This window comes from Apiospora hydei (assembly GCF_038363865.1).
Source record: "Apiospora hydei strain CBS 114990 chromosome Unknown utg000004l_segment0_segment0, whole genome shotgun sequence".
Classification (NCBI taxonomy): domain Eukaryota; kingdom Fungi; phylum Ascomycota; class Sordariomycetes; order Amphisphaeriales; family Apiosporaceae; genus Apiospora; species Apiospora hydei.
In genome coordinates, this window is record NW_027117363.1 from 5390937 (window position 1) to 5413893 (window position 22957).

General features: G+C 53.5%; 6 protein-coding genes across 6 annotated transcripts; 3 read left to right on the forward strand and 3 right to left on the reverse strand.

The window, feature by feature from the left end:
- Positions 1 to 4492: 4492 nt before the first annotated feature.
- On the forward strand, positions 4493 to 7216 carry PG997_004231 (uncharacterized protein; the record flags this gene model as incomplete). The annotated part of the gene is made up of 3 exons (XM_066808546.1): positions 4493 to 4504; positions 5051 to 5363; positions 5424 to 7216. 3 exons carry the CDS (start codon positions 4493 to 4495, stop codon positions 7214 to 7216), a joined length of 2118 nt encoding a protein of 705 aa, XP_066672164.1.
- A 3723-nt stretch (positions 7217 to 10939) lies between these two features.
- PG997_004232 (ring finger-like protein) lies at positions 10940 to 11707 on the reverse strand (the record flags this gene model as incomplete). Its single annotated transcript, XM_066808547.1, has 1 exon — positions 10940 to 11707. One exon carries the CDS (start codon positions 11705 to 11707, stop codon positions 10940 to 10942), a length of 768 nt encoding a protein of 255 aa, XP_066672165.1.
- A 1048-nt stretch (positions 11708 to 12755) lies between these two features.
- Positions 12756 to 14250, reverse strand: PG997_004233 (ribosomal RNA large subunit methyltransferase J; the record flags this gene model as incomplete). Its single annotated transcript, XM_066808548.1, has 7 exons — positions 12756 to 12824; positions 12898 to 13059; positions 13152 to 13286; positions 13364 to 13705; positions 13776 to 13802; positions 13856 to 13906; positions 13993 to 14250. The coding sequence occupies 7 exons, from the start codon at positions 14248 to 14250 to the stop codon at positions 12756 to 12758; spliced, it is 1044 nt and encodes a 347-aa protein (XP_066672166.1).
- A 589-nt stretch (positions 14251 to 14839) lies between these two features.
- PG997_004234 (uncharacterized protein) lies at positions 14840 to 16513 on the reverse strand (the record flags this gene model as incomplete). Its single annotated transcript, XM_066808549.1, has 1 exon — positions 14840 to 16513. One exon carries the CDS (start codon positions 16511 to 16513, stop codon positions 14840 to 14842), a length of 1674 nt encoding a protein of 557 aa, XP_066672167.1.
- Positions 16514 to 17654: 1141 nt separating this feature from the next.
- PG997_004235 (magnesium transporter protein 1) lies at positions 17655 to 18822 on the forward strand (the record flags this gene model as incomplete). The annotated part of the gene is made up of 3 exons (XM_066808550.1): positions 17655 to 18181; positions 18230 to 18585; positions 18638 to 18822. The coding sequence occupies 3 exons, from the start codon at positions 17655 to 17657 to the stop codon at positions 18820 to 18822; spliced, it is 1068 nt and encodes a 355-aa protein (XP_066672168.1).
- Positions 18823 to 20819: 1997 nt separating this feature from the next.
- Positions 20820 to 22349, forward strand: PG997_004236 (uncharacterized protein; the record flags this gene model as incomplete). The annotated part of the gene is made up of 4 exons (XM_066808551.1): positions 20820 to 21067; positions 21143 to 21315; positions 21428 to 21711; positions 21930 to 22349. 4 exons carry the CDS (start codon positions 20820 to 20822, stop codon positions 22347 to 22349), a joined length of 1125 nt encoding a protein of 374 aa, XP_066672169.1.
- Between the last annotated feature and the right edge of the window lie 608 nt (positions 22350 to 22957).

Genomic DNA, 22957 nt, shown 5'->3' on the forward strand with positions numbered 1-22957 from the left:
GGGGGGCAGTACAGCGAAGATCACTGCCAGATAGCAAAGTAGTCGGGGAGAGAAAAACTATTAGAAGCCGTTGTGTATTCTTCTCGTCGAACTGTATACTAACATCACGCTAAGCCACAGGCATATACTATGTTCCCGAGTCAGCCAGAACGAACTGGCATCTATCTTCGACAACTGCGCTACAGGCATTGCCGCAAGTTGATGATGCCGCTTACTGCGATACCCCGAACTAGGTTTCTTTAGGTCCCCTTTGCATCCCAACGAGCCGTTTGGGTCACATCGCGGCAAGACCCTTGCAGCGTCGCTGTGACGTGACAAGGTACGAGGATTCCTCCCAAGCCCAAGTTTGTCGAATGGGATCTCGGGTGTGGCCATGCCACTTACGTAGGCAATGACAGAAAAGGAATGAACCGTTGCGAGTTGATAGACTGGCCGGATGCCATGTTGGGAGGTCTGCTACATGTCCTGGGACACTCGATACGCAGACTACATCCATCGCCGGTGGCCGGTGACAAACTGCCGTCCATCTCCCGGCACTAGAATTGTTTCGCGTTCTCTCAAACAACACTAACTAGGTAGCCACTACTAGTAATCCTGATAACACTCGCTTATATAAGTACATACAGAGTCGTATAAGTACGAAGTAAAGGGTTTGCACACCCACCTGTCTAGAGCCGGGACCAGATACAAACCGGTGGTTACTAGCATCAAGCCAGTTCAGCTCGTCGCAGTGGTAGTGGAGCTCGCAAAGCCCCAGGGGGCCACGCGATGACACCTGACAATTTGTGCAATTCAGCACCTCTGGAGTTTCTACTCCAGCCTTTTTCTCCTTATCGCCTACCGGGAAACTGACATCGATGAGCTCGATAATTACCGGTCGATGTGTTCTAACAATATCCGGTACCCAGAAGGCCAGGCCCAAGGTGCAGGCTCCGGGCCAGGCAGGTCTCCTCCTTGGAGACCTGGGCACAGATTCGGAGATAGGTTGCTGGTGATCAACAGAAGCACGTCGTGAACACGAGATGGGTGATTCCGTCAGAAAGGTTCTGGCAGGGACGAGGTTGTCTCGATTTAGAATGTGCTATGTAGCAAACAAACGCGCCAGGCCCGACGATCTGGATGGTTGGCGACTCGTGAGATGCGAAGCCAGATAGCGCCCGTCAAGATGCTGTTCGCTACCAGGCTACCGCTTTCTTTGTAGGAGGTCAGGGTCAGCACGCACCAAGCCCTCCCTCCCGAGAGGTTGACGCTTGTGACGGCGCGAATGGAAAATCGGGGAGGCCGGTCAAGGCCGCCTCGCTCGGGCGGCTCTGGAGATCAATCGAAAATTAACCCGTCCGTCGTAGGCTCGCAGCCTTGCACTCTTTCGGGGCAAGAGCGTGTGATTCTTGATGGCTCGCGCCCGCTACGAAAGGGGCCCAAATGACAGAATGGAAGGCGAGGCTGAAGGCATGAATATTGACAATTTTAGAAGAAAAAGTCGAGATGGAGTTTCCAGGGCCGGTGGACACTGCGCACTGCGCGATGTCGACACGGGAATCGGCCTGCGCCCTTTGCCTGGGCGACGGCCGGATTTCCCAGGTTCGTGCTTTTTCACTACGAGATTAGGAGTCTCCAGCGAGAAGGCGTGCACAGATCGCCAGTTGCCGTCAGTTGAGTTCAGCTCCGAGATTCAGGAAGGCTCAAAATCATGAAATTGTTCGTGCATGACGGCTGATTTCGATCTGAGCCTTTTACCACAAGGCGACAATTCCTGGTTCGGTCGCAGTGAGGAGAGCGAGCGTTGCAGGTGAGCAATACCGCATGTTTACTTTGCATGTATTAGTAGGCCCTCTGTAACTTACTTCATGAGGCAGGTACTGTCTGTAAGGAAGCAAGTAGTAGGCAATCGGGCTCGTGGCTTTACGTACTTGATAGGAGTTGGAAGAGAATTGATGGGTCCGACTGCTGCTGTGCGTTCCCCATCCACCATCCACCATCCGGCCTTCCGGCAGAGTTCTCCGCATGGAAGCAACAGTAACAGTAGCCGACCGACGCCTCATTGTTGCACCGGTCTTGCGCCATGAGGTTGCGTAAAGTAAGTAGGCATCTAACGTACCAGACCCTACTGAAGTCCTTCCTCAATCCGATACAACCGTTGACCATTCGTCTTTGGAACAGACCGGTAGTTGAAACAGGCTGACGGAGGAATCAAATCAAGGTTCTGGCTCTAACTTGCGTCAAGTCACCCAGCATAGTCATAACCATAGCTGGTATTGTTATAACCTCACTTCAATCATTACCCTTCATGACCAAGGAGCACTTGGACATTGCCGGTCGGTCGCAGGTTTACGTTGCTTGCTGGCCGGGCTGGCTGACTCCCTGCAATCACGCCTGGGGATCCAGACCAGTGTCAGGTTGACTCGTCACGATCGGCGTGTGTTGAAGCAGAAACAAATCGACTGCTCGGCACGAACAGCCATCTGCAGCAGCTTCAGATATCATCTCGAAACGAGTTGATCATCATCACCGTCTGCACCTGGCTACATTCAGGATGCGACGTGCAAATGGTTAATAGTAACCTTATCATCAAGACAAGATCATCCATCACTCGACGGAGCAGCTCTGTGCCTATTTTAGGAGCCTTAGGGGCCTACATCGATGGTCCAACCAGAGTCTGTACGAGCTTCATATCCGAAAAGGGCATAGAAGTCCGTGCTCTGCATAGGAAAAAGGTGGACGGCTCCGTTCCAGGACACACGCAACGCATGCAGCCGGGCATGATCATTGCTTGTCCGTTGAAAGCCCTAAGTTGTACAGGCCGATTGCACTCAGTTGATCGCAATACAGCCTTTTCGCAACCCACGGACCGGCGATGGGCGGATTCGGGAGCGAATGCGCGTGACGGACTGCCTGCCTGCTATGTAGCTGCAAGATGCAAGCTGCAAGCTGCAAGCTGCAAGGGAAAAAGTCTCCTATGTGTGTCAATTCAATGAAGGGAGACAGACGTGTGTGTGTGTGCGTGCCTCGCGAGCCAAAGTCTTGAATTTGATGTCCAAGCCACTCTAACCGACGTGGACGAAGCGGGGCCGACTTGATTGAGGTGCGACAACGTTAGGGGAGGTCCACTGAACAAAGAACCGGAGAACTGCACTAACTCTAGCCGGGCCTTGGCCAATACAGCCACTAGAAGCCTATCAAGTTAGAAGGGCGCAAGGCCCAACGGGATGCAGACTCAGTCTTGCAGTCTTGCAGCACATCATGTACATACACCATGTACACCATATCTACCTACCAAAGGGTCACCCAGGCGCGTCCGGGAGCCTTTTCTAATTGATCCCCTGGCAGGAATTGTTCCCGCACGGGCCATGAATACAAAGAGACAGGTGTATCGAGTCCATACCTCCTCAGAGTCTCAGACACACACGCACACAGCCGAGCAGAACCGAGAGTTGACGATACCCCTAAGCTGCTACGGACTCTGCTGCGGGCACCTGTCAGGCCACGAGAGGAGATTCCGGAGTCCAAGTGATCATCACTTCTCCTCTGTTCAGCGGGGGCCCAGGCTGTCGCAATTCCACCTCACTCGCCATCTTTGTATCTGAATCTATTGTACTTGCATACTACTACGCTGTCTGGGTACTAGGATAATGCTACCGTAACAATGGGGAGATCAGTCTCGACCTGATTCATGAGGCTACCTACCCGGTCTTGCCGCTCTCTCTCTCTCTCTCTCTCTCTCTCTCTCTCTCTCTCTCTCTCTCTCTCTCTCTCTCTCTCGCGACTGTAAATAGAAAGAAACGGGTCGCTGAGGTCCGAGTCAACCTGCAATCGTTCATCGTCTGTCGTCGTGACTTGACACCCTCAATGCGGCCCGGGTGCTGCAAAAAGGAAACCAGGAAGCCAGGAAGCCTTCGAGTCTCTTGCAGATAGGCCTCTAGACTCTCGTGGCTTTGATATCAGCAGGGGTGGTGTTCAAGTGGCGGGGGGTTCGTTCATTCGGGGTCTTCAGCTATATACAATGTACAAGAAGGAATTATTCCAATACCCAGGCAAGTCTTGAAGTACCTACCTACATACCTGCACATACAGTTCGTCCCTCCAGTTGACATTACACATACTGACCCCTGGCCTGACGCAGGTCGTAGCGCAGGTGGGTTGCTGTGGGGTTTGTTTATGTGACTGTGGTAACCCTGTCGTGGGCTTAGGCGGGTTTCAGTTTCCCCGTCGCATGCAGCTTTCGAACCTCGCTCAAGTTACCGCTATACTCCTTTCGTACGCTCCTCCGATCCTGACTTGCTGTTTTTTTCCCAGTCAGTGCTTTTGCGCCTCTGCCAGGTAACAGCCAGGGCCCTGGGTGGGTGGTCTCCCTGGTACTGAACACCACACGCACACACACACACTCTCTCTCTCTACAAGTATGTCCTTCCCGATGTCAGTGGAGAGAAAGTCACTTAGATTACTGGAGAGGTGTGTCTCAGAGACCAGTGTCGGGGAGGGTCTGGATACTACGATGTCATGTCCGGTACGTACTGGATACTTGTGCCGAGTGAGGATCCGGACAAGGTAGGACATGATACCACTTCCCGGAGCGAATCCATGAAATACGTCGCAAAGTGCCATCTCTTTTCTTTCCAGAATAATTTTTCGACAGGCTATATGTCCATCACTAAGACGAGCAAGGCCATTTGTGACCCTATGTGTCTGCATATAATCCCGTCACGCATCAAAGCGAAACCTCGTCCTCGTTGCACTTGTAACCGCCATCGTTACTAGCCAGCTAGTGTCCTCGTCTTACTTATATACCGGCCTTCGCATACAACCTGACTTGTCACCTCCTACGCCAAAGCTTTAACACCTCTCTCCCTGCTTATAATTGGCACCCACTTATATCAAGTTTCAATGGCGCATATCGTCACTTGTATGACAGGTGCCGATGGAGAACACGGCAGTCTGAGAAGTTATATATCCAGACAGCATCCCTCGACCGATTCTGTAAGTGCTTGCTCCTTCCACGTTTAGGCTGGCCCTGGGAATCACCTCGTACTTACTTACCACTCACCCACACCAGCTCACGTCCTACACATCATCCGTTAGCTCTGTGGAGGAGAAGAAGCCATACGCCTGGAGGATGTTTCAACCGGAAGCGAGGAAGTACCAGCTCTTCCCAAAGGGGGACACCAAACAACCGACCGGCAAGCAACTCGACCCCGAAGAGGCGCAAGCAATAGCTCTCGGCCAGGCTGCCGAGGACGCCGAGAACGCGGACAAAGTCAACGATCTTCGGGTCAGGATCAAGGACCGCAACCTCAACCGAAGGAGGAAAGTGAGCGTACCTGAGCTGGGACCCATGACGACGGTGCATGAAGTGGCGATGGATTCCCGTGAGTTCTTATGACAGGAGACATGACTCATAAATATATACGTTGTTAACAACCATATAGCAACAATCCCTGGACGACCTGCGGTGCATGAACGCTCCATTAGCACGCCGGTGAATACCTCGTGGTTTCTTCATCAGCCTTATGAATTCAAGCCCAGCTCTTTGAGCCAGCAAGAATCCGCTGGTGAAGCAATTAGCCCTGCATCCAAACCCACCCTGAGCCGGAAGCCGAGCAAACCGAGCCTGAGTAAATCGAAAGCAAAACAACAACAACAACAACTCTCGCCCAAGTCTCTTACCCCATTGACGATCCCTAACCAAGGTGGTGCTCTACCCCGGTTAGCTCGCCAGCTCTCGTTGAGCCGCCTCAGGCCTGGAAACAACCATCCTGAGCCAAGCAGTCTCTCGGCCAAGACGGATGAAAGAAGCCATCAGGTTTCGCCCTATGCGCCAACGTCGGCTTCCAGTAACAGTAACGCGCCCAGATCTGCCGCCACATCGTCGACGTCCCCTGTCCCTATGTCGGCACCCTTTGATTCCCGAGGCTCTCCCCGGCCATGGGAAAGGTCCGGGAACACGACACCTGTGACGACACCTCAGCACAGCTACCCCAACCCGACAGCAGCCCCCAAGGCCAATCTTGAACTCGCTCAGCGAAGTGCAACCGTCACGTCGCACAGAAGAAATAAGTCGGAATCGGCAAGCATCATGGACAGGGGACGGCCCAGGAAGCGAAGCGACGGCACGCCCGTTGGTGGCGGACTCAAACGTGCCGCGTCTAAAAAGAACAAGGACGAAGACCAACGCCGTGCATTTGAGGAGCTCCCACAGGGCTGGAAGCCCGAGGAAGCAGCAACCCAACTGGACCAAGCCGAAGCCGACTACATCCACAAACAAGCACTGGGGCAGGTGTTGAGGTTCGAGGTCCTCAAGAGGGACGACGTGGAGAGCCTCTCCAAGGAACTTCGCCATCTTGACGAGCGCACCGAGTACCTTCGGCGCACCTACACATCTCTGCGCGCTGGGCGTCGCAACCTGCATGCTCGTATCTGCCAGTACCTGCGATCTCCTCGTGGAGCCAAATTCAGCCAGGAGTCGATGCTCAAGCAGGAGGAGGCCCTTGCCGAGCTCGACGCTTCCATCGACGACTGGGTCAGCAAGTTGGAGCACGCAGAAAACCGTCGTACTCGTGTGAGGCAGAAGCTTCTTGAGCATGTTGCAGCTGCAGCTACCATGGGCACGTTCTTGGCCAACTCCGGTGCCATGGACCTCTTAACCCAAGCCATGGGCGGGCAGCCTCGCCACGCCGCAGCCGACATCTCGACCCCGCCACGGAGCCCAGCAAAGAGCTCGACCTTCTTCCATGCCCCGTCTCCGTCTCCGTCGCCCCAGCGCGTCGTTGCACGCGTTCCCTCCGTCATTCCCGAGCTGCCGTATGAAGACGCCGCCGAGCCCAGCACAACAACGGAACAGGCAGAAGAAGACGGCGACTCGGAAACCGAGCTGCGTCGCATGGAAAGCATTCGCATCTATGCGGACAGCGATGTATATGCCCTTCTCGCCGATGTGGAGAGCGAGTTCACCAAACTGCGTGGCAACGAGACCCCGTCGCCCGAGACAACTCCGTCCTCGCCTACCGTCCCTGAGCAAGACGACAGAGAGGTGCATCGCGCAAGGAGCCACGAGAAGCTTCAAGGAACCGCCAAACCAAGCAAGAAGCCTGCCCCGATCGCCACCAAACCCATCGACAAAACGCCTCCTGTAACTCCGCCTGCTCCCTCTCCGCCCATCAAAGACAGCCCGACCGGCGGCGAGTTCTTCCTCACCGCGGCGGTCTTCAAACCCAATGCATGAACCTCTGCTTGAAGCCAAACCTCACACCCTTCTTCTACCACGACAACAACCCTCCTTCATCCCACCCACATTCGCGCAACGATCGCATTGCATCCATCATATGAATCACGGCCGACCATACTTGCTTAGTCATTGCCTGGCGTTTTCTTTTCGCGATCCTTTTCTGAAAAAGTCACAACTTTGTGACCGTGCGTGCGCATAGAAGCGAAGCATCGAACACTCGGATTTCACGAAGCCCACTGTGGCACAGCCATCATGAGACACTCTACGCCCAAATTTGGCAGTCTTATTGCATTTACCCCATGTTCTTCTTGGGAGCCTTACACATTGATCTTTTCTTTTTTTTTTCTTTTTTTTCTTTTTTCGGGAGAGGTTTGGACAAGTCTGGTTCAAGACGTGTGTTATAAAAATAGTCTCTCATTTTCTTGTCTCATCACAATCCGGAGTTGGTGGCCTACTACTCTTTTGTATTTTCATGTACATATCCCATATCCCATGACTAACGGCCGAATCTATACCCCGTATTGTGCGCCCAGGTATGCCAACAAATCGCGACGGCCGACGATATCATCGTGTACATAGCTGTCAAATCATATTGTTTATTCCCAAACACACACACTTTTGCATGTCCCTCGCAGGATGCCGTGACTGTCCCAGTAGATGCCTAAGGTAAACGCACTTCGTTTAGATGAGTCCGATCGCAAAGGACGATGCAACTCTGCGGCCAGGATTGTTCATTTCGCTTACGGCAAGAGAGCCATCTGCGGTCTAGGGCAGACAACATGACTCACCACAGTCAGAAGAGGGTCAATACTTAGTTTGGTGCGCGATGTTTCGCTGCCATCTTCTCGGCCCAGTTGCAGCTACCTGGGCAGCTAAGCGATCCGTCTGTCCAAGGCTAATCGCCAACAGGGTCCAAGTACGGTATCAGGTGCCCATGAGAATGGACCCCGTCCGTCACCGTCACACATACCGCTTCGACTACGAGTCCTGCTGCCGCTACTGCTACTGCTATCTCTATCTAAGCCTGATGATCACCATTGTCATCGCCGCCGCTAACGCCACCATTGAACCTCTCTCATGTTGCCCCTTCCCCGCGATGCACCACCTCCGTAGTGTGTCCCCCACGTAACAGCCAAGCGCTCAATACTGTATGTCGAGAAGATCTTCTTATCGATCCACTTGGCGTACTTTTCTTGCAACAACCTTGAACACGCTCATGGTTTCTTTTCATTGCGCCAGACCTGCATGGACATACAAAACACACGCGCACACACACACCTATCTACCTACCTACACACGGCCGGCCATAATATCCATTCCAGGCCAAAGTGCTTGCTTATGCATGTACACGTGCAACCTGCAGAGTCCCCATAGCCTCCTGTCTGCTTTGGAATTCTTCATCAGCTGCTGCTGCAAGGTGTCGTCTATGCATACGTCCATGCACCGGTTTGCCTCGTCGTCAAGAAACGAAACAAGACCGAGACTGGAAGTAGACGAAACGCCAATTAGAGGCAGAAACCCCTCCCCACCAGCTGGCTGGCTCCTGCTAAACTTGGAACATAGGAGCCGGCCGCCTCGGCAGTCACCTAATTATCCCAACCTCGAAACCTCAACGGCGGGGTGGGGAATGGGGACCTTTTGGCCCAGCAGGAGCCGGCTGACCACCCCCGATATCACTCGAGGGGGGAGGGGCATTCATACACGCCCTCGTGGTTTCGGAGGGAGGGGCCGTGGTTGGATGACTGGGAGTGCCTTGGGAGTGCCTTGGGTGTGTGTGCCTTGGAAGATAAGATACATTTCCCCTTACGGAGTACTGCCCTACTAGCCAGCCTGTGTGACATTGCTATAGGACCAGACAGGGACACAGGGCAGCTCTGTTAGCGTACCACACCAGACCCGATGAGATAACGTTAAGCTGCAGAACCTGCCTCCTTTGCATGCCATATGACGAGCGATCCATGCTGCCATGCAGTAGTCCTGTCGCTTCTGTCAACCTACTACGCTTGATCCGGACGGCTTCCTCCTCCACATTGCCTCATTGTCTTGCCTACATACATACAGTCCGCTATGGCCCCTTTCGCAGCGGGAGGCCATTTCATTTTCTCGGACTAAGCAAGACACGGTCGTACGGAGTTTGGTACGGGGAGGAGTCCCAAATGTCCCCGCGACTTTAGTGGTGGATCAACAACAGGGCAGCAGGTTGGTGGAGACTTGCTGTGCATTATGTACATTATGTACTTACATCAATCAATGCACTTCTTCAACAACAACTACCGCCTGGGAGCTTTCAAGCTGTAAGTACCTAATTAAAAGACAGAAGAGTCGATTTAAGGTTGCCATGGTTCCGTGCGCCCACGCCATCGGAACTTGGACGGGAGAGTCTCACGTTTCGACACCCGTCTTCGGCTCCTTATCGCGTCTCGACTCTTTTCGTTGCCGTAACTCTGTTTTATGGAAATCTCTCCCCCGACTGTGGCTGTGGCCACCGGCACTGCAACCTCACCCGGCACTTTTTCTGCCTGAAGATGAAGCATGTAAACAAAACAGTAGATTCCTGTTGGGGGTAGCATCAAGCTAGCCATTCCACGCGTAAGCATCCAATCTGTGTGGTGCTGCACCCAAGTTCAAGTCTGGCCGACCATGCCCTTTCCAGACGGGGACAAAGCGCAGTACCAACATGAATGCATCCAAGGCTATCCCGCCTCCTTCACATACCTATAAGCCATGATATATGCATATACCTACATGGACTACAAGTATACATTTCGGCTATGTAGGCACTTTGCACAATGATGAACCTGGGTCCCGGGCCCACTGGCTTTCCGGCTGTCGGTCAAGAAGGGAAGCTAGGGAAATAGGGAAAAAGAAAAAGGCAGACTCGACAGGGGTAGGTTAATTGACCTTCTGCATACGGCCACAGCTAAAGTGGTTCCTCGACGGGTGCGCAATTCGCAGCGAGGGGTTGCGCAGAGGGGCTCGAGAGTTTCAAGATTGAGGGGTACCAAAAATGGAGAACTCTTTCCCTTCGGTCCATCCAGAAGATCCGTCCTCGCTTCATTGCGCGCCGCCTAATGCAGATAGATACATTCGGTGTTATGGATGCGCCTCGTCTCTTTCTGATGGATCTACTTGTCGGGAGAGGAGCCTTGTACGGGGTATAGCCTTGTAGATAACGACGGTCTACAAGGAAAAAGCCTGGCGGCGCCAGCATCACGAGTGGTTCTGGTACTGCAACACGGAAATATGGCATCTCACATACACCTCGGCCGAATGGTTGAGAGCATGCAGCGTCATTTCTTCCTGCAGCAATGACCTTGAGCGGGCGCGGAATCTTGCATGATGGCCAGGCTATACTCTATCATCACCTGATGCATGATGTACCCAACCCCATGTGGTTGGCCCTCAGACCAGGTGTTCCTTGAATATTTCCGTCTTGGCTTCTGGTCTGGCCCTGTGGCCACGAGGGCACATGCACGACCCCGTAAGGCGATGGAGTGTGTGGCGTCCTTGTATATTGGTTTTGATTCAACTAAGAGCTCTGTAGAAACGGCCCGCGCAGAATGCGTGGCAGACAAGGATGCAGCCAGTGGTGATTGGTATACCCACAACACACATCTCAGATGATGTGAAACACACCGGAACTATTCAGACACCCATCCACACCATCGTCGGCCTAGGGTCCTGCAACGGGACCGAGATAACGCAACGTGCACGTCTCACTCACGTTCCCGGGTGAAGTGCTCTGGCCTCTACTACTTCCGACATGGTGCCTCCCAGGCTAGCGGCCACCGCCTCGGCCGTTCGTCCTTGACTGTCTTGGAAAGCACGAATATCATCAGCCGATGATGTGCTCAATCGCTGCAAACCCATTGATTGTGCCGCTGCTAGCGCAGCTTCGGGGAACAGCTCGGTTGCCAGCGGAGAAGCCAGCCACAGAAGGAGCCAGAGGACCTCTTCCTGGCCCTTCTCGACGGCTAAATGGAGGCCGGTTTTGTTGGCAGCCAGTGGATCTTGGTATCGGAGGAGCTTGCCCACGCTCATCGAAGTTTTGTCCTGCTCCAAGTCCTGGATGAGTTCGACGATGCCGCCGACATCACCCTCGCCGCACATGACATGAAACGCGCGAGCCGGGCGAGCCTCGGGGTTGGCTGCGAGGTATGCTTCCTCGGTGACAGAAGGCAATACGTCGAAGTTGTCTTGCACACCGCCCTCGTTGGTGTACTTGGTCGGGATGGTCACCCCCGAGGATGCGTGCAAGAAAGGGTTCGTGACCGAGGGTCCGGCCGGGTTGGTGGCGACCTGAGCTTGACAGGCCGGGCACTTGAGCGACATGGCAAGATCGGATGCTTGGTCCATCAGACACGACCAATGAAAGTGACAGCCGCAGCCCAGCTGCAGGTCGTCAGGCACTTGCTGAGTCTGGCCCTCGTTCTCGTCATCCTCTACCTCGAGGAGGAGGGGGTCTTGGCAAACTTTGCAGAGAGACATGGCAAGCAACAGATGGAGCGGGTGCCAAGGATGGATGATGAGTCTCTTGAAAGGTCGAATATGAGAATGGGCAAGTATGTGGTCCAGGCCAAGTTTCTGTATCCACCACGCGTGAGAGATGGTCCAGAGAGGAGGTTGGCGAAAGGACACGGCTGCTCTCTGCCATCCGAGAGAATCCAAGCACTATAGCGCAGAGACAGTGCCAGATGCAAAGAAGACGGCAGGCAAACAAGGTAAAAGTGGTGTTTCCATGACGGCTTGCTTACCTTTGAGAAGTTGTGCAATGCAGGTTCAAAACCGATACAGAGCTGCGTATACTTGCGCAACTGATGAACAATAGGAACTGGTTACTTAGGATCGAGCTTGAGTGATGCTTTTCGAGTCACGTTGGCGATACTCAATGTCCGCCGGGTGGTGAAGTTGGGTTTTACGGCTTTTTTATTGAGCGATGTCGTGATAGGCTGCATCAAGAGGCAACTACGCCCTGTGGACCGTCGGAGGGAATGACGCTAGGTTTTTCCGACCTCTCAAAACTCCCGACACTGCGCAATTGGGGCAGCTTCGTGATAGGGTCGCCATCTTCAGTAGGCCTCTTCAGCTGAATATCACGCTTTTATTCAGATGATGGCTTGTGGACTGATAACTGCAACCCCAGGTCCTCTCATTCGGACGCCATTGTATGTGGCGATCCCGACATTCAGCTACCAACTGATTGATGCTTCAAAGTCTCGGTAGGTCCATAAGTGGAGTTGGCAAACTTTGAATAACCCATAGACTATTGGTCGTGGGCATGTAAGAAACCACGTCCGATCTTGCGGTTACCATATGATTCCCTGCTGTTGCCAATCCCATTCCTCAAGTAGGTATGTCGGCTAAGGCGTTCGCAGACTGCTGAGTGGCCGGCGCTGCTGCTGTTCACGGGGGGCATCGGCTTACATGACTATCATAGGTATTGCCAGGGGCAAGCAAGTGCGCGCAGGGAAACCCAGCGGGCTCGGCATGACCTTGCATATGTGTTATATTATTACACCCATACTGTACAGCAGGTTTATTCTACATCAGCTAGTGTTACATCTCCATGTCGCCGCAATGCCACAAAATACGCTTCCCTTGATTCCTGCGAGTAGATCAGTATCTAGTGGTCGATTGTACTCGCCACAGGGGCCTCGGCAACGGGGAAAACTACTCACACTCCGGGAAGAATCAGGTTTCTCGCGGTGTACTTTTGCAAACATCTTCTTGAGCTTCTCTTCGAGCTGCTTGTCCTCGGCGCCCGCATAGAACTTGCACACAAAATGGCCGCCCGAGCGCAACGTCTCGCTTGCGAACTGGAGAGCTGCCAGGCAGAGATCCTATAGTAAAAGCAATCAGCAGCAGTCCTTTTCAGTCATTCAGGTCGACATGGCGATTGGGTGGCAGCGAGAAGAGACGCTGCTTTGCTTACCATGCTTCCGGCGTGGTCCCGGAAGGCCATCCCGCTCGTGTTCATCATCCTATTATCACCATACGGGTTACTCAATGTTCTGCTGCCAAAGCCGGTCATTTGAGGCCAGGGTTCTGACATGTCGCTCAAGACTATCTGCGTTGTGGGTTAGTGTTTGTTACTGTAGACCAGCAAGGCTTTGCAGAGGAAGAAGAAGAAGAAAATTTCCTCACATCTACCAGTCTCCCTTCATCATGTAACTTCTCTTGCTCTTCATAAGGATCGTAATGTATTGGCCAGGCCGTCTCTGCCCGCTCCGAGTCGATATAGCTTGGCTTGTCCCGGATAAGGGCAGCCACGTCCTCGGGATCAACCTCGGACCTGTCGGCCGCCACTGCAGCTGGGCGGGCAGGGTACTTGTTGCCGGCAAACTCGACAAGATAGTCCTTGACCAGATCTTGCACGGCCGGTGATAAGAAGTTGCCCTGGATGGTGGACACCCCCTTGGGCGGTTGAGCCGGGATCAAGTCGATCCCAACGATGCGCCCATTTGGCTTGGTGCGATCCAGAGCAATCTGCCAAAGCTGTTAAGATACTTTTCTTCTTCTTCTCTTACAGGCTCGACCCAACTGACGAAAGGCTTACCTGCGACCAACTGCCCGGCGCATAACCCTGTGAACCCGCTTCAGCGTTGCGTACATGTCAACTTTGTTGTATTTACTTACCAGGTCCACCACTGTCTGGCCGCTCCTGAAAAGCCTGAATTTGGTGTCCATCTATCCCCCCTTCTAGTCAGCATCGAATAGTAGATGCCAGCCGCTCCCATGGGCTGGGATGAAAGAAAATTTCTGCTGCCACCAACCTCTAACAGCTTGAAGGCAGCCCTACTCTTCAGGCCTTGCACCTTCGCCTTTTGGGCATAGAAATCGGCACCCTGGCGCATCTTCCATCGTGAATTGGAGGACGACCAGCGTGCGCTGCAGCCCGCGACAAGGGGCTGCGAAACTGACCGTCGCAGAGCAGCTTGTGGAGAGGCTGTCGGTACAGTGGCTGCAGAAGCAGCTAAGCGGCCGAAGAGCCTTCCATTACGGGGTGCTGCTACCCTCAACGCCGACGACATTTATGAGAATTATCTTGAGATGGCAGGTTATATGCCTTCTCTCATGATAAAGGCGTATGAGTGATGCGAGGCCAAGAATATAGGTACCGTAGATATTATGTTGGATATCAAATTGATGTCAATTCCCATGGGTACGCGTGAAATTGCGGGTCGCCGGTTTTCTATGCGAAGCGGCTCAACAAGCTGGGGCCACAGGGCCAAATACAGTCGGGTAGGTACTTGAGGTTAAGCAGTTTAGGAAATAAGAGGCTTCGACCGTCTCCGACGACATGGGAATCATTTATAAAAACAAAAGCACTCCCAAAGGTTGCATAATATGTCAAGCTGCGAGTCACCAGACGTGTTACATTCTCACACTCAATAGCCATGCAGCGCAGTTGCAGAGAATTTGTAGCGTTCATATCCCACAGAACAACACAGTAAATGCAGTAAAACGCCTACACATGTTCCACACCCAATGCAGTGAGCCCTGAGAACTCGTATACCCCCTAAACGCCTTATAATGCATGCTCCCACCCATGTTCCGTACCTTGTCCCTGTACCTGATTCCGAAAGTGAACAATCTCGAGACAATCTCCAATAAATCGACCTATGCCAGGAAGCTTGCCCCAACGCCTCTTCGTTCTCTTTTCAGAGGCGAAAATGATTTGCCAGCAAACGCATTGCGTACACCGGGCGGCTGCCTCTTCCCCTTGAGGACCCCCTTGAGTTGCGCTTTGGGGGCTTTGGCAGGCACCTCCTCCCCTTCCTCCCCCTCCTCCTCATCAAACAGCGTTTTCGTTGACCCTAGTACTTTGCGCTTCTTCTTTTTTGGCTCCTCCTTAGGCTCCTCGCCCTTTGAGACCTTGGTAGACGAGGCGCCTGCGTCCTCAGGCATGGTAAAGTTGACCTTGCCAGGTTGCGTCTGTTCAGCAGCGGTGTCCACGACGTCTTCTTGGCCACCAGGGGCCTCGCTTTCCTCGGCTACCTGGGCGAGCTTCGCGACCTTGGACCCCTTCTTCAGAGCAGTCTTCGCTCGTGGTTGCGAATTCTTCCTTGCCGAAGGTGCATCCGCAAGGGCCTTCTTGGGCCGCCCGCGAGACTTTACTGCGGGCTGGGGCTCCTCTGCTTCAGCAGGGGCTGCCTCGGCCGGTTCAGGTAACGAGTGAGCATCCTCGTCTTCGTCAGGGACTAAGACCGAGGCCGTTCTGGCACCAGGGTTGTTGGCAAACTGCTGAGGTATAATGGACGTGTCGCCCAGCTCATCGTCGTCATCTAGACCACCTGTGCTGTCCATACCAGTCTTGCCTCGATTAAGGAAGGGAGTAATGGAGAAGGTTGACTTTTCGCCCACCAGACTGGGCTCCGGTACAAATCTCTTCTTGGGCCCTTTCCGAGGTTTCTCGTCGGCGTTCGGCGTTGCTATGCTGATTTGACTGATCTCATCGCTGCCGATGTCGTGGCCCTTGCGTTTCTTAAATGCGTGGCGCCCGGTAGTCTTCGCAGCGATCTCCTCGGACAAGGTTGGCTTGGCCTTCTGCGCTTTGCGAAGGTCCGATTGGCACTGCTTCAGCTGTTCCTGTATGTCTCGTGTCTTTGTCCTCATCTTCTCAAGCTTCTTTTCAAGCGCATCGTTCCGTGCCTCAGCCTCGGTCAACGATTCCTGTGACTGATGGCGGAGTTTCTCCTTCTGCTTCTGCTCGACAGCCAGCTTCTTCTCGAAGTCTTCAAGCTGCGCGCGAAGATCTGCCTCAACCGTGTTGTCGCTTGCCTTTGAGTGCGCCTTCTTCGACCGGCGTTTCTCAGCTTCGAGTTCTTCCTCTAGCCTCTCCTTGTCCTCCTTTGCTTCCCGCGCTTCTCTCTGGGCATCTTGCAGTTTTTTGCGAAGGTCGGATTCAACTTCTCGTGTGCTATCCTGATCCTGAATTGCCAGGTTGTGGGTGTGCTTTTCTTGCGCAAGTTGGTCTTCTAGTCGTTCACGCTGTGCCTTTTCCGTAGCCAATGACTTCTCAGCCTCGCGAAGCTTCTTCCGCAGGTCATCCTCGACGCGGTCATTGCTCTCTCGCTTCTGCATGGCTCGTTTGGTTGCTTTCTTCTCATTGGCAAGCTCGACTTCGAGGGTGTTGACTTGTCGTTCCAAGGCTAGCTTTTCGGCCAACGTCTCTTGTTGATGGGCTAGTTGCGATCTGAGGTGGTCGAGCTCTGGTTTCAAGACCGCGAGCTCTCGGGTAAGTGCTAGCTTTTCGGCTAACACGTTGGTCGAGTCCTGGGTGAGATTGTTCATTGTCTCCAACTCGGCCTTGATAAAATGTTAGCACCATGGACCAGCTCAAGCAACATGGCTAGGCTGAAGAAAACCCACCTGCAACTGTTGGAACTCGCGCTCCTGCTTTCGTAGCTGCTTTTCCTGCAAGCGCACCACTTCCATTTTTGCCTTCAGCTGGGCACTAAGATCATCGCATTTGGCCGCCAGTTTGGCGCCAGCATCACTGTTTTGGGCAATCTGGTCGCGCAACGAGTTGTTCTCGTCACGAAGCATGAGTATGCGTAGTTTTAGGCGGCGGACATCTTCATCCTTGATCAAGAGATCGGAATGACTGGCGTTGCTTTGGTGTCGCATCTCCAGCTCGTGCAGTATTTCGAGTTGCTGATATGAAAGGGGTTTGGATTAGTTTCTTCACGCAATGTAACGTGGTTCTGTTTCTGTCTCACCATGTCTGGTTCCACGTTCACCTTCTTTTCGCGGCCCATGGCGGCTGCTCTCGGTGCTCTGCCCATCGGCAGGCGCGTTGTTGTTATGATAGGGGTGATAGGACCTTGGGCGTGCTTGATTCTCTTGGGTATGCAACAGGGCAGTTCGGCTACTAATAAGCATTCGACGACAACGTTCTGGATAGACAATGCAGTTGGGCTATGATGGTCTGTGGCCCGTCCTTTTGATAGATCAAGCTGGAATAGGGTGCAGTCACGAGGGTTAGAGAGCGTGTTGGGTGGACACTCTTTTGGTTGCAAGGTGGAGGCAGGTAGTAAACAGAGTGCCTGAAATGGACTAGACCCGGCCACCACGTTTGTCCGTCCAGCTACAGCTACGTAATCCCCGCAGGACCCCTGTCACCACCGTACCTACTGACCAGCCTAAAGCCAGCGGGTACCTAAGCCAGGTACTAAGTTAGTAATCACCAATGGGGAATTGAGCTAGGGGAAGGAGCTGTCTGTCTGTCTGTTAAGCTTGCCAATTGGGAACTGGCCACTTTGGAGCTTCATGTCGCCGAGTTGTAACAACAGGTTGTCCATCTCGATCCGATTCCCTCCAAACACCAACACCAGGGCGGCGAACAAACAGTGCACTGCAAAGCACAACCGCCCCATTCCTACAGCAGGCCCGACTTAAGAAGCACACTCATTTGCACGCAAAGTCGTTCACCATGCGCTGGCTGCCGTTGTTCATCTCTCTGGCTCTGCCATTTGGCACCCTCGCCGCCAAGAAGCCATCGTCGCCCGCCGACACCTTCAATGACTTCCACACAAAGGCAATCTCGACCACGCCGGTGAAGCTGGCCGATTCGTCGTACAAGAAGCTCACTGCCTCGCCCCGCGACTATTCCGTCACTGTCCTTCTCACTGCCATGGACGCTCGATTTGGTTGCCAGCTCTGCCGCGAGTTCCAACCGGAGTGGGATTTACTCGCTAAGAGTTGGCTCAAGGGCGACAGGAATGCCGAATCCCGCATCATCTTTTCCACCCTGGACTTTTCCGATGGTCGCGACACATTCATTTCGGTGCGTAGTCTTTTCGAATCCTTGATTGTGCGTCTTGGCACTAATACGGTGATTCTAGTTGAGCCTCCAAACCGCACCAGTGCTGCTGTTCTTCCCCCACCATTGGCCCTCACGCTGTTCCTGGCGTTGAAGGTCCTATTCGATTCGACTTCACCAACGGGTAAGATGGCCCCGTTCACCGTTGGCTTGTGTCATATATATATTAACTGATTCTGCCGCAGACCTCTCTTGGCTGACCAAGTCCATGCCTGGCTTTCCCGCCACCTGCCGGACCGTCCTCACCCTCCCGTGAAGCGTCCCGTCAACTACGTCGCCTGGGCTGTTGGTGTCGTCTCGACCCTCGGTATTGCTGGCGCACTTGCCAAAGCCGGGCCTTACATCCTCCCTGTCGTCCAGAACCGAAATGCTTGGGCCGCCATCAGCTTGATTGGTATCCTCATGTTCACTAGTGGTCACATGTTCAACCAGATTCGCAAGGTCCCATATGTGGCTGGGGATGGCCGTGGAGGCATAAGTTACTTCTCCTCCGGGTTCCAGAACCAGCTGGGTATGGAGACTCAGATTATCGCTTTTATCTGTATGTTTGCCCCAAAAATAGCGTGTGTGTCACAGCTAACCAACATTTATAGATGGCCTTTTGTCCTTCTCTGCGATCGCCTTAATCATGAAAGTCCCAAGAGTGGCTGATGCCAAGAAGCAACAAGTCTGGGTTCTTCTTTGGAGCGCCATCCTATTCCTCCTCTACAGCTTCTTGCTCTCCATCTTCCGCATCAAGAACGGAGGCTACCCGTTCTCGCTGCCCCCCTTTATGTAAGGGAGCGATAGATACAATAAGAAGTTCTATTCAGGCAGATAATGCATTGGTGAGATGGCACAAAAGGGGGTCCGCGAAGGTGTGATATCTACTTGGTCGGCATGGAAGTCTTCGCATGTATGATGAGACGACCTAGACTCGAAGAACAAATAACCTTTATAGGGAATGCAATACCATTCTGTAACCAGCTGTTTGGACCCGCAGATTGGAGGACAACCAACTTTCGGATCGCAACTGTCGAAGGATCTGGCGACCTGGAACTGATAAAGGGTGACATGGACAACTCCTACGCCACTGCAGTTGTGCCCCTCCAAACCTTTCGCGATGAACAATGCTTTGATACGGCTGGCATTCCACTTGGCAGATGTCGCTAATTCAAGCAACAACCAGAAGTACAGAAGTACACTTGCCACAAAGGCTGACCACAGGCGCCACACTAGACAACTCTTGACTAAATTGCAATAAATCACCATAAATCACAATACTCGACTCGTCGTCTGACCCTCCCCTCTCCCGGAGCCTCCGTGAGTGCTTCCATATTCGTGTCAGTCTTGCGATCATGACAGCCATGATAGGAACTGTCTGCTTTGATCAGGCAACTGCTCACTAAGGGGACGATTCGTATTGCAGCTCTCTCTTCTCACCGCAGCTGGGCGAAAGTCTGTGGTCTAGCCCCTTATCTCATGTGTCACATATGGCCTTTGAGTCTAGACACGCTGGGCGCCAAGGACCATCAGAACACGGCTATGCTAAACTTTTGTACATTGTTCGATACATGTCGTAGTGGTTTTGGAGCTTCGCCAATTCCACAAAGGGTGCTGGAGGGATGCTCGGAGCCATGTTCCGAGGCTAGCAACAAGATATTGAGCCCAGGCTTGAGAGTATTTGGACCGTATGCCGCGGCATAATAACCCTCGCAGACGTTGAGGGCATACAAAAAACGTCGTTTGTCTGGTCATACGCCATGATCCCTCAAATGAGAGGTTTAGCCGAGTATGCTGATTCGCCAGTGACCAGCCGTACCATTGCGGCTAAATGAGGAGCCCAACTATCGTCACCCTGTTCACTCTATTAGCGTTGCAACGGGGGCGAGCAATACCCAACCATCGTCCCTCGTCTAATGGCATATTCCCTTGTTCCTGCGGAGATTTATCTGCAGTAGCTGCTGGTCTCTCCACAATGGTGGCGCTGTCAAGTCTCCTGGATGAAGTAAAGATGCGCCATACGCGGTACTGATAATCATGGTACATGCCCTCTTCGGCACGTCACACTATGCTTGATACATCTGTCAAAGCTTGGAAAAGCTTGACAAAGCTTGTGATGAGTACACTGCTACTTGGCGGCGCTTTACGTTGCAATGATCAACTGCTATTATCTTGCGATGGAGATACCCTCATCCTGTCGCAGGAAAATACCATACCTCGAAGTGTGACACTACAACAGCACGAGGGGAAACCTAGTGTTCCCCTCTTCATATAGCATGATATGGTGCTAGCTCGAGGGTTAGACCAGTTATACCGGATCTTGGGTTGCGATGTGGCTGCAGATGCCGGACAGGGGTATCTCCAAGTAGCAACGGGGGTGACCTCCCCACACGATATGGTGGTAATTCAGAGAAGGTAGATGATGGGTCAGCGATGGCAAACACCTGCTTTCTGGGCCTTGATCATTCTCGGGTTGCCTATGCATTTGCTTCGTTAGTGGAATGTTCTCCTGAACAGATTACTCTGTCTGCCGCGGCGGATCTAGACTGGAAAGACCCCATCTCGGAGACTCGATGCCCGGCAGTACTTCGCCTCTAACGGGCCTGTTTTCCTGATTGCCAGAATGGTATGCTTCCGCAATGCCTTTGCTGGCGGGGTGACAACTGCGTGGCCCCTCATTGTCTTGCCTGGAGTCCCGTGTATAAAAAGGAGCCAATGGTGGCCACCAGGACGACAACCCCCGAGTGCCTCTACAGCCACATCGTTTCCAAAAACTTCAAGCTTGGTACCAAGATGAAGGTCACTACTACTGTTGCGGTCTTCGCCGCTGGTTCTCTCGCAGCACCGAATCGTCGTGCCGCTGCCGCTGCCTGTAGCTCCGCCGTCAATCTCGATGCCAGCACCAACGTCTGGAAGAACTACAAGCTCCATGCCAACACGTTCTACCGCTCCGAGGTCGAGAAGGCGGTCGAGGCCATCAGCGACTCGTCTCTGAAGGCCCAGGCCGCAAAGGTTGCCGACGTCGGTAGCTTCTTGTGGATGTAAGCTAGAAACCAGGATGGGAAGGCGTGATCGTGCTCGGAGAGTGTGCGCACTAACATAAATACCCTCACCAGTGACACCATCGAGAACATCGCCAAGGTGGAGCCTGCCATTGCTGACACTCCTTGCGAAGACATTCTCGGTCTTGTCATCTACGACCTGCCCGGCCGTGACTGTGCCGCCAAGGCCTCCAACGGTGAGCTGGCTTACAACGAGATTTCCAGGTACAAGTCCGAATACATCGATCGTAAGTCACATATCGCTTCTTCCACTGTGTCCCTGTCTCTCCTTCCCCACGCATACAACAACTAGACGCCAGGAGCCAACCCAAAACTGACGCGCTCTTCTCTCTGCCGCAGCCATCGTGGCCATTCTGAAGAAGAACCCCAACACGGCCTTCGCTCTCTTGATCGAGCCCGACTCCCTGCCCAACCTGGTCACCAATGCCGACCTGTCCACCTGCCAAGAGAGCAAGTCGGCTTACGAGGAGGGCGTGGCGTACGCGCTCAAGAACCTCAACCTGCCCAACGTCGTCATGTACATCGACGCCGGCCACGGCGGCTGGCTCGGCTGGGACGCCAACCTGGATCCCGGCGCCGAGGAGCTCGCCAAGGTCTACAAGAACGCCGGCAGTCCTAAACAGGTTCGTGGTTTCGCCACCAACATCGCTGGCTGGAACGCCTGGTAAGTAGCAGCGGTCTCCCTTGGGAACCGTGGCCGCTCTCTCTGTCTGCCTCCTTCCCGCCTTGTCTCCAACCCTTCCTCTTCTGTCCTCCTTCCCCCAAGCCATCATCGCTGCCACTACCACCACACCATGTCATCCGGGGAATTTGCCTATACTAACCACCCCTTGCCTTGCAGGGACCTGAGCCCCGGCGAGTTCTCCAAGGCCTCGGACGCCAAGTACAACAGCTGCCAGAACGAGAAGACGTACGTGCAAAGTTCGGCGCCGCGCTCAAGTCGGCGGGGCACCCGAGCTACGCCATCATGGACACGGGCCGGAACGCCGTGACGGGCCTGCGCAAGGAGTGGGGCGACTGGTGCAACGTCGACGGCGCCGGGTTCGGCAAGCGGCCCACGGCCGACACGGGCGACTCCAACACGGACGCCTTCGTCTGGGGCAAGCCCGGCGGCGAGTCCGACGGCACTTCGGACTCGGGCGCCACCCGCTACGACTCCTTCTGCGGCAAGGACGACGCCTACAAGCCCGCCCCCGAGGCCGGCACCTGGAACCAGGCCTACTTCGAGATGCTGCTCAAGAACGCCAGTCCCCAGTTCTAAGGGTAGAGACAGCGGCATCCGCACCTGTCTGTTTTCTTCTCTTTTATTTCCTTGACGAAGGAGGAGTGGCTGCTGTTCAAAAAGGGCAAACTCAAGCCATGACAAAGGCTAGTGTAGATGATTCAGAAGGTGCCGGAGGAAGCATTGCACATACTCAACTCAGGACAGTCAGAGGGTGGGAATAGGTGCCTTCTGGGTTACGCTCATTGTATTACATCCAAACACCCGCCTCCTTGTAAATAAGACGGCTGTCCCCGGGTTCATACATACACGCTCGTTTCAAGATGCGCTGCCTTACAGTCTTAAGATTGATGTGAACATGTTGTACGAATCTCGGTTCGAGTCTATTCCTAGGCTGTGCAATACCTGCGTATGCTGGATACTAAACCGATATACAGAACCACTCAGGTATGGCATACCTAAGTCGGGTTTCAGGTGATTACCACTCTCTATAGATAGATGATGGTGATGAATACCAGCAATGATGAACACCTAAACAGCACACAAACATGTATGGCAGTAGAGAAAGAAAAAAAGCAACGCAGTTGCGAAAATGCCAATCCATGCGGTAAATCCCAACTCCCCCAAAACGCCCTTTGCACTATAAA